At 40.9% G+C, this 15791-nt stretch overlaps 1 protein-coding gene across 2 annotated transcripts in view; it reads left to right on the top strand.

Moving 5' to 3' along the window:
* Window positions 1-15791, top strand: part of adamts17 (ADAM metallopeptidase with thrombospondin type 1 motif, 17) — a 99642-nt gene that overhangs the window by 82186 nt on the left and 1665 nt on the right. For both annotated transcript variants that reach the window (XM_061042860.1, XM_061042869.1), the window contains 4 exons: window positions 4874-5009; window positions 7431-7635; window positions 9724-9876; window positions 11496-11673. In XM_061042860.1, coding sequence (XP_060898843.1) covers window positions 4874-5009; window positions 7431-7635; window positions 9724-9876; window positions 11496-11673 — 672 coding nt within the window. The remainder of the gene's footprint in view (window positions 1-4873; window positions 5010-7430; window positions 7636-9723; window positions 9877-11495; window positions 11674-15791) is intronic.

The following is a 15791-nucleotide window of genomic DNA, read 5'->3' on the forward strand; positions in this document are numbered from 1 at the left end:
TACACGGGATCTGAAGCAGATAGACAAACTGTAATCCACCATGAATAAAAGAGACAAACTGAGGCTGTGGTGGGCTCGCCTCCAGCTGCTTCATTTCTAATCCTGTTGCACCTGACATCTGCTGGATAAACTATAGTCTTCTCATTATGTGGGGATACTGAGTAATACTTAAAGAACAATCTCTCATTAGGTTGTTTGTCTTTGCAGGAGGCAGGGCTGCTTCATGGCTATACGCAGAGAGGAGAGTGTTAGACAATACATGCAGCATGCCATCTGCAGCTATTTACAGAGACATGAGTGGTGAGGGAGACGGTGTAAAGATAGAAACATGCATTTATGGAATATGAAGATATCAAGTTATTAATATGGGTTAATAACTAGAGGGAGCTCTATGATGATACTAGAGAGGCTTTTTCAGATATGATGTCTAAACATTTAGCTTTTTGTTGCAATCACTTCAGGTTTCTGCTTTTGTCATGCAAGGGAAACTCAGAGCCTGATTCTGAAATGTATTGCTTGCCTTATTTAGCCCGCTGAACCGGTGGGAATGAGACTAAAAGATACCGTCTAATTCCCAAAGCTCACACAAAGGGTTAAATGCTCCCCTAACTGCACTGCAGAGCAAACACAGTCTCTGTACACCAGTACTCTGTGCACAATTTAATGATCCATTTTTCTCTTTAGGGGCTCTCCGGTGAGGACTGATACATTTTTAACATCTAAAATTAAAACACATTCCATTTATTAACTCAAGACTATGACAGATACTTTCATCTTGTCAGGAGTTTGAAATTATAATAATGATAATAATTTATCCTTTATTAATCCCACGAGGGGAAATTCAGTTTTACACTCTGTTTAATGAACATGAACACACATAGGCTGAAATACAAGCACATGCACAAACAGGATCCTATGGACATGCATTAATGGAGAGGTCTCAGAGTGAGGGAGGCTGCCCACAGCGAGCGCTCCAGAGCAGTTTTCGGTGGGATTCGGTGCCTTGCTCAGGGACACCTCAGCAGCTACCAGACCAATTTCCAGACTTGGTCCGTGCCGGGACTTGAGCCGGCGACCCTCCGATTCTCAACCCAAGTCCCTACAGACTGAGCTACTGCCGCCCCCATTATAAATGAAGTAACAGCAATGTGCATCAGGCATACATGCTCAGTGCGCCTTCTTAAAGGGCCGACGCACAGATCATTATTGCTGTGGTGGGATTATCACAGGTGTTTTATAAACTCAAGAATACCTGCAACCTAGCAGCTTTCATTCAGAGTTGTACATGTTATGATATATTTGACCCAATCCACAGTGATATGTCTGCAATCCGCGCATCATCACGGCACACAAGCTGATGCTGAACACGACGGCACGAGAACGTTCATACAGTTGAACATGTGTCTGCATTCGCTCCAAACTGAATCAATCATCAGAGCCTTAACCAAAGGAGTCTCTGAAGACTCCTCCATCTTCAGAGTCTGAATGGATTAAATGCTCTAGCCCGGGTCTAAATCCGAACCATCAGTGCTCAAGTCCGACTCGAGTCACAAGTTCTGAAAACCAGGATTCGAGTCCAAGCCCTGGACTAGAGTGCTACAACACTGCACCAAGGATTATTGTGCAGCCAGAAAACCAGCTGTCTTTTAGCTGCTGGCTGAAGCATTCTACTGTAGTAAGTTCAGAACTGTTTGTACATCAGGGGCCAGTTTATGAAACAGGATTTCCCCCTGTAAGGAGCGACGGCTGTGAATGGGCAGACTGGAGCCATGTCTGGACTGGACGGGGGGAGATATCAGAGAGTTTGGACCGAGAGACAGCCAGTGGCTAATCCGAGCCAATTATCAACAGCATGTTAGAGAGAGCAGGGGTCCAGCTCTGTCTCCCTCTATCTCTCTCATTCACACACACACACATACACACACACACACACACACACACACACACACACACAGGGAGCAGAGGGCAAACCTAATTGCCAGGCACCCCGCTGCTGATCTCCCGAGCAGCTCCTCTTATCCTCTTGTTTCTTTGTAATATTGGGATCCAGTGCTCAAAATATTTCAAAGCACATGTATGTGAGAGGAGCACTTTGAAGTCGCAGTCGACTGCTCTCATCCAGGAGATGAGGTCAGGTGTTCGTGGATTAGTGGTCTGTGGAGCAGCGGGTGGGGGGAGGGGGGGGGGGGGGCCCACCACTGCTCACTTCATCTCTTTTTAATGCTGGATTAGAGTTTAACTATCTGCTTCACATCCCAATGGACGTGTGTGATTTGACATCATGGTAAGCAGCTGATCAGCTTCTGTAAATACACAGCTGACTCCACAGGAGAAACCAACGATGCAGATTGATTCATGAAGACAGTCTCTACCAGAAACACACACACACACACAGAAGAACATGCCCTTTGTCTGTCAAGTGAAACGCAAATTATCGTCTAGAAATCACAGAAAGTATTCAGTAAGGGAGCAGCTTTCAGATTGTACTTTAAATATGAAACTTAATGCTTATATTAAACATTTTGTATCATTTTATATTCACTTCAGTCCTCTTACATGGTTTCAATGTTTATCTAAATGATCTACTGTAGTTCATCTGGCTGCATGGTGGTGCAGTGGTGGCAGCTAGGAGGTTCCTGGTTCTAATCCCCCTCGGACAGGAGCCTCTCTCTGACATGCTCCTTAGGTTCATTTGGGACACTAAAATTTGCCTGTAGGTGTGAATGTGAGTGTGGTTGGTTGTCTTGTCTCTATATGTCAGCCCTGGGATGGACTGGTGAACAGTCCAGGGTGTACACCACCTCTCGCCCAATTACAGCTCCAGCCCCCCCGCAACCCCAAATGGGAATAGCGGTATAGATAATTCAATTCAATTCAATTCAAAAAACTTTATTTGTCCACGGGGGGCAATTCAAAGGCACACAGAGCAGTAAATTAACAACAGTGCAAGTAAATGAAACATTTTAACCTAAATATAAAGTGTCAATTTAAATACAACTTAAAGCTTAAACTTAACTTAAAAATACAAAATATAAAAGAGTAGATATAACTGGACAGTGATCGGACTAACAGATGTGAACAGAACTATGTTCAAGTAGGCAAATACTAAATGATAAGTTAATAAGGTGCATGGTGAATAATGGAACAACAGAACTAATATATACAATATAATACATATAATATATATAATATAACTGTAAAGGTAAAAATGAGATAAATAAAGTGACCATAGTGCAATGATGGATAAGAAACAACAGGAATAAAGGAACCAGAACTGTATGAATAATGGATGGATGGATCTAGTTTATCAATATCTCAAAAATCCACACCATGGAGTAGATGTATAAATATAATAATATTATATATTATAATAAGAACAGACAATCACAGACTCTGGAGGACTAACTGTAATCATATCAATCTCCTGAAAGAAGTACATTTAACTTGACCTCAGTCAAACTGTGGGATAAAGGAGATGATGACAACAGGTGAAGAAGTTAAACGATGTAAAAACTGTTCACTGTGAAAGAGCGACCCCCCCACTTTAGGAACCACTGGTATGAGATATGGTTGTGTTTAATAATCAATATATCACTGCGATGATTGAAACCTTGATTGTGTCCAAAAATCACACACTCATCCTTCATTCCTTCTTTAAGGAAGTTTTCTGTAGTGGAATATATAGTGCACTCGTTTGGCACAACAATAATAATTGTGACACTACTCGCTCTCTCACCGGCTGCTGGCAATGACGTCAACTAAAACACCGGCAGCTTAACGCCAAATAGGGATCAATAATTCTGAAAAAACAACAACATAAATTTCACTGATAATCAATATCATACTGAGCGTATTGTCACAAAATAATGAAATATAATAAATAAAAAGAAAGTACAGATTTTTTGTCCAAGTTCATTTTTTTTGGGCCATTTTGTCACAACTCTTAAACTGTTATGTCGGAGGGTTCAAATTTTTTATTGTTTATTTTGATACTTTATTTATCCCTGAGGGAAATTCGGTTTTAAACTCTGTTATTTATAGCAACATGCTTCTCCCACACATAGGTCCGAATCCCATACATGCACAAACAGGACCTGTGGACATGCATTAGTGGAGAGATGTCAGAGTGGGGCTGCTACAAGCTGCTAAGCAGAGAGCGCACCAGAGCTGTTGGGGGTTGCCTTGCTCAAGGGCACCTCGGCAGTGCTCGGGAAGTGCCCTGGCACCTCTCCAGCTACCAGACCAACTTCCAGGACTTGAACCGGTTCCAAACCCAAGTCCCTACGGACTGAGCTACTGCCGCCCAACATGTCACATGTGTCCCAAAGTTGCTCCGTCTTGCTTCATCGGTGGCGTCTGAATGTGTATTATTGGATTAGTTGATGGACACTTAGCAGCCTCTGCCATCAGTGTGTGGGCGTGGTGTGAATGTGTAGGTGTGACCTGTAAAAGCGCTTTGAAGACTAGAAGAGCGTGATACAAGCTGAAGTCCATTTACAGCTGAAGAGAGACGGGACATGTTGGGAGGAGAGAGAGTGGGGAATGACTGAAGACACAACCATTGCAGAAGTGCAAAAAGCTGCATTTCCTTGAGTGTCCTTGAGAAATGGTCACAAGTATTTAAATGTGAGCCACTCTGATAGGACGGGGATGTGACTTGACGCATCATTGTCTGATTTAAATATACAGATGTGACCCTAAATAATGTGTGTTCTAAAACCCCTGACTGTTGAGTGCTGACCACAACATGTTTTTGTGTGTGTGTGTGTGTGTGTGTGTGTGTGTGTGTGTGTGTGTGTGTGTGTGTGTGTGTGTGTGTGTGTGTGTGTGTGTGTGTGTGTGTGTGTGTGTGTGTGTGTGTGTGTGTGTGCAGGTGAAAGGAGGACAGTGGTCTCCTGTATGAGGATAGCCAATAAAACCATGGAGGTGGTCAACGATAGCCACTGTCAACCTGAGAACAGGCCACACCCCCAAATACGACACTGCAACTCTCACCCCTGCCAGTACAGGTGAGACACTCACACACACACTTACACACACTAACACAAACACACACACACACACACACACACACACACACACACAGTATTTCTGGAATTTTCTGGTTGGTTGTGAATGTGTCAGCTGCTCTGAACACAGATGTAAATATTCATTCAAACTCTGAGAAGACGTTTGATATATTGACGTTTTTAACTGTCAATCAATCAGAGCCTGATGGCGAGCGTGTCACTGGATGCTGTCAGTAAACCCTTTCAGTGTCGGTGTGTGAACAACATGAAACGCTGTCATAAAGCATATTGACCTCTCTCACCCTGTGTGAACCCTGATGAAGTCCTGATGAAGTCCTGATGGAAGACGTTTTAGCAGTTCAACATCTGGAGGCTCAAGTGACTTATTTCTTTTATCCAATTACACTTACAAAGTTCTCTATCATTTTGCTGACTTTTGCTCAAAAACCGTACTCATCGATTCTATCAAAATATAATTCACAGAATCCTGTTCAAATGGAAAACAGCAGAAAGCTTCTGTTTTGTGTTTTGTTGATGACGTCAGAGCAGTGTAAGACTGTTCAGGGTAGTTGTTTGCTTAAGCCATTTGAACTAACTTTTTTCTAACAACGTTCATCAGATTACATGACAAGGACATAAAAAAAGCATAAAAGATCAATGTATGCGATGTATTTTGAGTTTTATTTTTTGGGCTTCTTATGCTTTTATTAAGAGGCAGGACATTGGATAGAGTCAGAATTTCGAGAGAGAGAGAGTGGGGAATGACATGTGGGAAAGGAGCAACAGGTTTGAATACTAACCCGGGCTGCCCACCGGACTACAGCCTCTGTACATGGGGCGGATGCACTAACCACTAGGCTAAAGGCACTCTAGTCTGTCACTGATGTTGCCATTTAGAGGTTTACCCTCAGCTTAAAAAAATCAACAAATCTCAAACCTAAACTTGTGTAAATCAGTGTACTTCTTGTGATGAAAGATACAACAGAAAACTCAAAGTACTCTGTCTTTTTCGATTCTCTGATTTTTTTGAAATTTTCAAAATCCAAAACAAAAAAACGCCAACCAGAATTTACATTTTTAGACACTTCCAATCCATTATTACCCCTTTACATTTTCTGATGTGTTGTTCATACTGAAACATTTAGAAGTGACACAAAATACAGCCTACAGAAAAGAAAAACCTAAAGAAAAAAAAACCTAAAGACCGTTTGTATTGATTTTGGCGCCCCCTGTAGACAAAGCGGTGGCCCTTATCTCTTTGCTGATCTTGTCCTGAACATGTATCAGTAGTAGAGGTGCAATGGCTCTCAGATCTCACATAAAAACATATTTATGATAACTTTTCTCCTCCTCAGCTAGCTGTGACTCAAGCTGTGCTTTTTAACCGCACTACAAATCAAAAGGATTCTTCATGAATATCAATGATGTATCAGAATCAGATTTATTGGCCAGGTATGCTTACACACACAAGGAATTTAACTTCAGTGACTCTGTGCTCTCTTATGTACAGGTACAACATTAAATATCAACAATAAACAGAATAAGAAAAGACTAATATTTACATGACTAAATATGAAACAGTGCAGTGGTGAATAGTGAAGAAGATCACATCCTTCATTTTTTATCACTAGGCTATATAGACCTATGTACACATCGCTACACTTCCAATAATAATTACAGAAAGCAGTGACATTGTCATGGAAATATCATCAACCTCTCTGCGACATTTATGAAAGTACCGTTGTTCAAGTCACACCTTGCCCCCCCGCAGGTTCTGTTCTTCAGAGGAGAGGAACGTTACCTCTGCATGAACTTCCTTTTTTAACAAGAAAACCTCTGTATGACCTTCTGCCCTTCTTCCAACTAAGACACAAACACTGTCTAGACTATGTTTAGCATTAGACTCTTAAATCTGCCCAACAACAGGGGTTACTGATACCCCCACCCCCTTCTGTTGATTCAACTATAAAAGCGTATTTTTCTCTTCGTCTTCTTTGAACTTTGCTGCAGAATGTTCTTATTGCACACTCTGTGGTTTTGCTCCTTCTATTTTTGCAAAACAGAATTCAACTCAACAAAGACTACTACTTGACTCAGGTTCTTTATTCAAACAAACTCTTGTTCACAGAAACGTAAACCTGCGCTCCTTTTTATTTACTAAGTGTTTCTAAGTATGTGAACACAACAGACTGTAAAATAAAAAGCTGCATCATTTCAAGTAGTTTCAGTATTTGTTACCATCTGAGACATTATCTTTATTTACAAATCTCACTGTCAATATCAAGAATGCTGTGATCTGCAGATATACTTATTATATTTATTTATTGTTTTTAATTAAATTGAGTAAATAAAAAAAACTATTTGTCACCTCAGACTCGTCGTCTGACGTCTCTAAACACTGTCTGTGTTTTTTTTCCACAGGTGGGTGACTGGAGAGTGGGGGTCCTGCTCCGTCACATGTAGTAAAGGTCTGCAGCAGAGGGAGGTGGTCTGTGTGTACCACCTGCAGAACGGCTCCCTCATCCACACCAGAGACCTGTACTGCCAGGGAGGGAAACCCCCGGTGATTCAGGGCTGTGAGGGCCGACTGTGCCTCACAGTGTGGGAGGCTTCAGAGTGGTCCAAGGTACCAAACATGCTGAGCTCATGTCCTCTGGACACACACAGAGATAACCTTAGACGGTTTATATAAGTGGAAACAAGGGAGATTCTTTTTTTTAAATTGTTTCAGGGTCCACATGACTTAAAGGCTTTATATGTGATTTTTTGATCCAGCAGATGTCGCCCTTGAGCACCAGCATGAAACCAAAACAACTCGCGCTGCATTGTTGTGTTAGCATGCTAATGCTAGCGATCTTTATTATGCTCGTATCTTCACACTGCATGTAAATTTACCTGAAATGAGCGTGATCTAGAAACACAGTTAAGCAGTGAGTACAGTATGTTATTCTTCTTTTCTCTAGTCCCTCAATTAAACAACTTTTATACGTGAGGGGAGGAGTCAGCCGGCCGTCCAGGCGATGTGAACAAAGTGAAGATAGGACTCTGAAAACTCTGAAAACATCACAGACAGTGGGACTCGGGTGTTACACCCATTGTAGACAGTCATGACTCACAGAGTTATTTTCAGAGGATATACTTGATTTATATTACGTTTAAGTGTGAAAAATCACATATAAAGACTTTAAAGGTCAAAATTTGTGTTATTTGCTTCAGTAGATTGCTTCAGCCAGCAGCTGCAAATGTAACGACTACACCATTTCAAAAAGAAATGTGGGACGTTGTGTCCACTTTTAAGATATTACTAAGACAACATGACAACATTTCCATTATTGCTGAACCATCTATGCAGGTTTTTTTGGAGCAACATATGCTGCCAAATAGACAATCTTCTTTTTCAGCAAAGGCCTTGATTATTTCAGCATGATGATGCCAACCCACATCCTGCACGTATTACAACAGCATGGCTCCGCAGTAAAAGAGTCAGGGTGAAAAACTGGCCTTCTTGCAGTCCTGCCTTGTCACCTATTGAAAATGATTGGAGCATTATGAAATGTAAAACAAGACAAAGGAAACCCTGAACTGTTGAACTGAAAACCTATATTACATACATAAAAAGAAGTCACTTTCACTTTAGTTCACAACATGCTTACAGGGAGTAGTAAAAGGAAAAAGTGATGCTACAGAGCGGTAAACATCACCCTGTCTCAACTTTTTTGGGAAACATGCTGCTGGCATCAAATTCAAAATGGGCATGGTATTTATGAAAAACAACAAAACAACAACAACAAAAACATTTTCTTTTTATTTACATTTTACAAAAATGTATTTTTTTGGATTTTTGGAAATGGGGTTGTATAATGACATCAACATGTCAGACTTTATTTGTTAGGATACGATTTGTTTATCTAGAAACAGCCGTTCTAGTGCACTTTTCAAAGCCACCAGACTCCTCTGACAAAATGTTTTATTTGACCTCGTAAAACAAGGAAGCTGCATGTCAACTGCTGCTCGACTCATTCGTTTGGTTGTGTTAATGTGTGACTTTGGTAGAGGGTTTTTAAAGATCCATCACAAATATATATATATATATATATATAATATATTGGAAAACAAAAGTAGGAGGGGAGTGGTAATCCTGTGATAAATCACTGTTTTTGTCAATGGAGTGTGGTGGCTCTGAGGAGAGTGATGTAATGGCTGTTTCTGGTTCAAAAGAAGCATTTTAAACAAGAAAAGTCTAACGATAACAATCTGAGTCTGTAATGTCGCAAAAAACAGGATTTTTTATTGGGTATACTTTAATCAGCACATTTGCCCTTAAAGATTTATTTTATTTTTATTTTTTATTTATTTTATTTATTTTAAGTCGGTGATCTCACTTTTCTCACAAATATATATTTTTAGAAAATCTATATACACAGGAGCAATAATATATATAATATAATAATGTATCTTTTTATGACTTGTCATTAAAACCACAAAAAACCTGCTCAGGTTTTTTTTTTTTTAATTGGAATTTCCCCTTGCAGCTCTTAAGCCTAATAAAATCTTCTCATGATAATTGTCTCTTCAGTGAAATTAAAGGTGCTGACAAAAAGATAAAGCCAACTCTGTTACTCTGTTGAACATCTCTTTGAACCTAAAAGACTCCTCATAATTTTTTCTTCTCCGTCCCTGTTTTTATTTCCTCTTCATCCGTTTCCTCCTGCAGTGTTCGTCGGGCTGTGGCGAAGGTGTTCGCAGACGGACAGTGTCATGTACAAACCCTCAGAGTCTGTGTGATCCACTGTCCCAGCCCACCAAAGAGGAGCCCTGTGAGGACTTCTCCAAATGTTACGAATGGAAGACGGGAGACTGGTCCAAGGTATGTCTATCTTCAAACCAGCAGGCTTCATCTACAGCTGCAGCAGACATGTGGTTTGATTCCCACTTCGTCTTTGTCTTGCTTTGTCCATCCACTGGGGGGAGCAGTGAGTTTGGAAGCTCTTATGGTTAACTGGCATCACTCTGCAGTAGTGTTAACACTACTTCTAGTGCTAATACACAGTGTCCTGTGTTGAAAAATTCTGATCACGATTGATTTGTTTGAGTAGCAAAGAGAATACTCCCAAATGTATGTTAACAGTCAATTATTCCATTGATAAATCAATCACTTTATATAAAGAGTAGGACTACCATGCTCCTTGGTTTGTGTTTGGACATACACAACATGAATCCAGCTTGAGCAAAAAAAAATACAACATTTTAGATGGCAGAAACCTGGAGAAGGACCGGACATCTGAAGAAACTGAATCAACAAAAAGCGATGGATGGATAGTGTAATGCTACGTTACAGGACCCATGATACCCATGTTGCCTTCATGAAATAGTTAATTTGGCACCCTCTTCAAACGTTTATTCCAACAGTGTCACAGAAAAGTCGGTGCACTTGGGTATAAGGCGCTGTAGTAAGCCAGATTACTGACAATGTGTTACTTGCAGGGAACAGTGAATCTGCCTCTCAGTGGAGACCGATGGACAAATGCTCCACTGCTGAAAAGGAACATTTGTCCATCTTAAAATCCTGGGGCCGTATTCACAAAGCCTCCTAAGTACTAAGAGTTTCTCCTAGTGACAAAATTCTTAGAAAATTCTTAAAATCATGACATTTTCTTAGAATTTCCTCCCAAAGGTAGGACTAGATCCTTGTAAAGATGAAAGTTATTCAGTAAGTGTCTCAGCCCTTAAGAGAGCTCCTAAGGTGTAAAACTGTAAGGAGTGACTTTTAACAGGATGAAGAGTTTCTCAAGCTGAGGGGAAAATTAAGAAATGTTTATCAATCACTACATTAAGAGTATTTTTGAATCATAGTTGGGCCCATGAGACAAAATGATTTGTGCAGACATTTCAATCCATCTCTGATTTTTTTTCCGTACAAAGTGAGACATGCATGTTGCGTTACCTCCACAGGTGTATCCTATCACTAATTAAAGCTTCTCACATGCTGCTAGTGATGCTGCTCAAGTGGGCATGTGATTTCAAACATTTATAGGCTATATACTTTTAAAGTAAGTCTTACATATTATCACACACGTGCTAATTTCATAGTGTTCATAATTACAAATGTCTGACCAGATTTTATGATTTTTCTTTTTTGGTAATTCTTTTTTTGATTAACCAATCACAGCTTCTGAAAAAAATGTGTCATACCTTGCAACGGGGTCGACCACGCCTCCTCACTTAAGATGCTATTATCTCCTCCGGAAGATGAATTCAGACATGACATACAAAATTAGGTTAATCCAGTGGTCGACCTTCTACAAGTAAAGCAAAGCAAAAAACTTTACAAATCTTAAAACCCTGCTGTATTTAGTGTTCAAACCAGGCTAAATAAATAGATCAAATCATTTTGATAGTAACTTGATATATGAAGCCTCTGAGTCGACCTCGAGGGAGTCCCAGTAAAAGCAGAGAGATGTGACACCTTTTATGTGACTGTTTTAGTGCTCGTCATCCTGTGGGAAGGGCCTGCAGTCCCGAGTGGTTCAGTGCATGCACAAAGTGACCGGTCGTCATGGTAACGACTGTCCATCGACATTGAGACCACCGACCTACCGACCCTGTCACCAAGGGACCTGCAACGAGAAAATCAACGTGAACACCATCACCTCTCCCAGGCTCGGTAAGACACGCCCCCGTCACAGCATTCAGACGCAGAGCTTCATTTTAACCCTGCAGGAACCAAACAGACCAGCTGATCCTCAGTGACCGGGGACCAGAAGAACCACCACTGTGATAATCATTGTGTAGAATTAAAGACATTTGTAGAAGAGAAATGATACAAGTGGTCAAGGCCTGTTGTTAGTTAAATATTTTTACTTGATTCTGGAGTTTAAATATCAAAGAAATCTGCTGAATAGATATGAAAAGGAATAAAATAACTCAGACATAACTCTGTTAGAGAAATGGTCTTCCACTGCCTATATTAGTATTTTGTTTATTGTGATGTCATCACTCAGACAATCTTCAAAAGCTTCATATTCCTCAAATCTGTTTGTCCTAAAAGGCTTTATATGAGGCTTTATTTTTTGATCCAGCAGATGTCGCCCTTGAGCACCAGCATGAAACCAAAACAACTTTATTATGCTCGTATCTTCACACTGCATGTAAATTTACCTGAAATGAGCGTGATCTAGAAACACAGTTAAGCAGTGAGTACAGTATGTTATTCTTCTTTTCTCTAGTCCCTCAATTAAACAACTTTTATACTCGAGGGGAGGAGTCAGCCGGTCATCCTGACATGTAAACAAACTGAAGATAGGACTCTGAAAACTCTGAAAACATCACAGACAGTGGGACTCGGGTGTTACACCCATTGTAGACAGTCATGACTCACAGAGTTATTTTCAGAGGATATACTTGATTTATATTATATTTAAGTGTGAAAAATCACATAGAAAACCTTTAAGGTAATGTACTGTTATGATAGTTATGCTTAATACGCATGTCGATTCCCTCTCTCATTGTTATGTTACAAAAAGCAGGTAAAAGACCTTACTTATTGCTATGTTACAAAGATCCGGCCTATCCATCATGAGCACTTTAGCAAAGCAGCAAAAGTTACAGTGGTAAGAAAAAACTGCCTTATTAAAAGGCAGAAATCTTCGGCCGGATCCCCGGCTCATGACAAAACAGTCTTCACAGGCCTAGACTGCGCTGGGCTTGGAAAGGGATAGGGGGAGAGATGGGATAAGATGCAGGAAGAGGGATAGAGAGCAAGGGGGTGGGGGGAGGTAGACCGTCCATCAGCAATCCGGTGGGGAGGGGAGGGGGTGTGGGGGGTTGTTCTGGCAGGCCGCCAACCCACGATCCGGTGGGGAGGGGGTTGTTCTGGCAAGCCGTCAACCGACGATCTTGAGGAGCCTAGGAGAGCTCAAGAGCTCCCAGGAAAGTAGGTGGTTAGTGACTGAGATTTATAGATAGATACATGCAGTAATATGATGTACTGTATATGCACAGAGAGAGAGAGAGAGAGAGAGAGAGAGAGAGAGAGAGAGAGGAGCTCAGGGTGCCAGTTCCCCCGGTAGTCTAAGCCTATAGCAGCATAACTAAGAGCTGGTCTACACCAGCACCAGCCCTAACTATAAGATTTATCAAAAAGGAAAGTTTTAAGTCTATTCTTAAAAATACAGACTGTGTCCCGGACCCCGGCTGGAAGGCGGTTCCAGAGGAGAGGAGCCCGATAACTGAAGGCTTTACCCCCCATAGTACACTTGGAGACTGTAGGTACCACCAGCAGGCCTGCACTCCGGGACCGCAACGCTCTCGAGGGACAGTACGGCACTAGTAGCTCCTTAAGATAAGATGGTGCCTGGCCATTTAGAGCTTTGTAGGTGAGAAGAAGGATCTTGAATTCTATTCTAGACTGTATAGGGAGCCAGTGCAGAGAAGCCAGGACAGGAGTAATGTGGTCCCATTTCCTGGTTCTGGTCAGTACACGAGCTGCAGCATTCTGGACCCGTTGAAGAGTCTTTAGAGATTTGCCAGAGCACCCTGACAAAAGAGAGTTACAATAATCCAGTCTGGAGGTAACAAATGCATGAACTAGTTTTTCTGCATCACTTTGCGACAGGATATTCCTGATCTTGGATATATTACGAAGGTGAAAGTAGGCTGTTCTTGAAACTTGACTGATGTGAGAGCTAAAAGACATATCTTGATCAAAAATAACTCCTAGATTCCTAACAGTGGTGCTAGATGCCAGGCTGATGTCATTAAGGACAGTCACATCACTAGAAAAAGTCTCTCTGAGGTTCTTAGGGCCTAGCACAATAACTTCAGTCTTGTCTGAGTTAAGTAGCAAAAAATTTCTGGTCATCCAGGTCCTAACGTCCTTAAGGCATGTTTCTAGCTGACATAACTGACTGGTACCATCGGGCTTCATGATACATAAAGCTGAGTATCATCTGCATAACAATGAAACTGTATGGAGTGTTTCCTCATAATATTTCCCAGAGGAAGCATATATAATGTAAAAAGAATTGGTCCAAGCACTGAACCTTGTGGGACTCCATGGCAAACTTTAGTGTGCATAGAGGACTCATCATTAACATGTACAAACTGAGATCGGTCTGATAAGTAGGATTCAAACCAACTTAAAGCAGTCCCTGTAATTCCAAGCAAATGCTCCAGTCTGTACAACAGGATCCGATGGTCAATGGTGTCAAAAGCAGCACTAAGATCTAACAAGACGAGCACAGACAGAAGTCCCCTGTCTGAGGCTAGAAGTAGATCGTTTGTAATTTAAACTAGTGCAGTCTCAGTGCTATGGTGGACTCTAAAACCTGACTGGAACTCTTCAAATAAACTGTTGTCATGGAGAAAGTCACACAGCTGTTTAGCTACCACCTTCTCCAGGATCTTCGAGATAAAAGGAAGGTTGGATATAGGTCTGTAGTTAGCCAGAGTTCCTGAGTCCAGAGTAGGGTTTTTAAGTAGAGGTTTGATTACCGCTACTTTAAATGTCTGTGGTACATAGCCTGCCAGTAAAGACATATTGATCATATCTAATATGGAGTTGCTAACTAAGGGAAAGACTTCCTTAAACAGCTTGATTGGGATTGGGTCTAAAAGTAGACCCAATCCCACGTAATACTTAACACAAATTGTGTGCTCACCAGAAATACAATATATTTACATGACGATTCAAAAGCTTGCTCTCTTTTGCAAAAAAACCCCGAATGTTCTAGCTTTTATGGTTACATTTTAGATCAATCAGGATCACAAGATTTTGCAAACAAGGATCGGATCAGATGGAAATCCATATTCTTTTGGTTGATTTAAAATCACATATTTTATATCCCCTGACATGTTCTGTCTTAACTCACAAGAAGCTAGTGCCTAAGCAGCCCTTCATTACAGCAGAACGAGTCTGAATAGATTTTCTGTCAGAGGCAGCAAAGATATGAAGAAACTCAAAAAGGTAATCAGTCAACAAAGATTTAAATCAGGACTGCTCTGTTACTGAGGCATGTAACGAACAAATTCAACAAATCATAAGCAACAGTGAGTTTAGCTAACAGCAATTCTGTCACTTACTCTTATACTTGTCATTATCTTTTTCCCTCTTCCTCTTTTTCCACTCCCGGACAGATTCTTCTTCTTTATTTTCCTTTTTTGACTTTCATTGATAAACTTATGTTCTTACAAGAATAATACACACAACAGGTAAAGTGCTTGATGAGAGATAAAACATTTCATCTTTTGCCTGCTTCACTTCTCAGAAAAATGTGTGCTCAAACAGGCTGTGTGGAGATTTTCCCTTTGTGACATCACAAAGAGCAGTAGCCCCTCCCCCAGGTGGGTGACACTCCCACAGCTAGGTGTTTGTTCTGCCCTCTGAGTCTGCCTTCTCACCGTAAACAATAGGGCATGGAGCGAGAAAGCCCGAGCCACACAAGCCCTTCCAGAGAGGGGGCGTGGTCAGACACAGCTCATTTACATATTTAAAGGTACAGACACAGAAACAGCCTGTTCTGAGCAGGGCTGAAATAGAGGGGTTTATAGACATGATCAAATACAGGATCAGAGTGGATTTAGAACAAGAAACTTCATAGACATGTTTTGGGGAGCTCAGAGACTTATTTAAACTTGATAATATGTGACCTTTAAAAAAAGATTGATGAAACATTTTAATTAAAATAATGCCCAAAGGTAGTAACACATACTAGTGTTGTTTTTCTCGGAGGGCAATTAAAAAGCTTTCAAAACTGACTCACTGCCCTTTTCCTTCCCTCCAAA

Source organism: Labrus mixtus, chromosome 1, assembly GCF_963584025.1.
Source record: "Labrus mixtus chromosome 1, fLabMix1.1, whole genome shotgun sequence".
Lineage (NCBI taxonomy): Eukaryota > Metazoa > Chordata > Actinopteri > Labriformes > Labridae > Labrus > Labrus mixtus.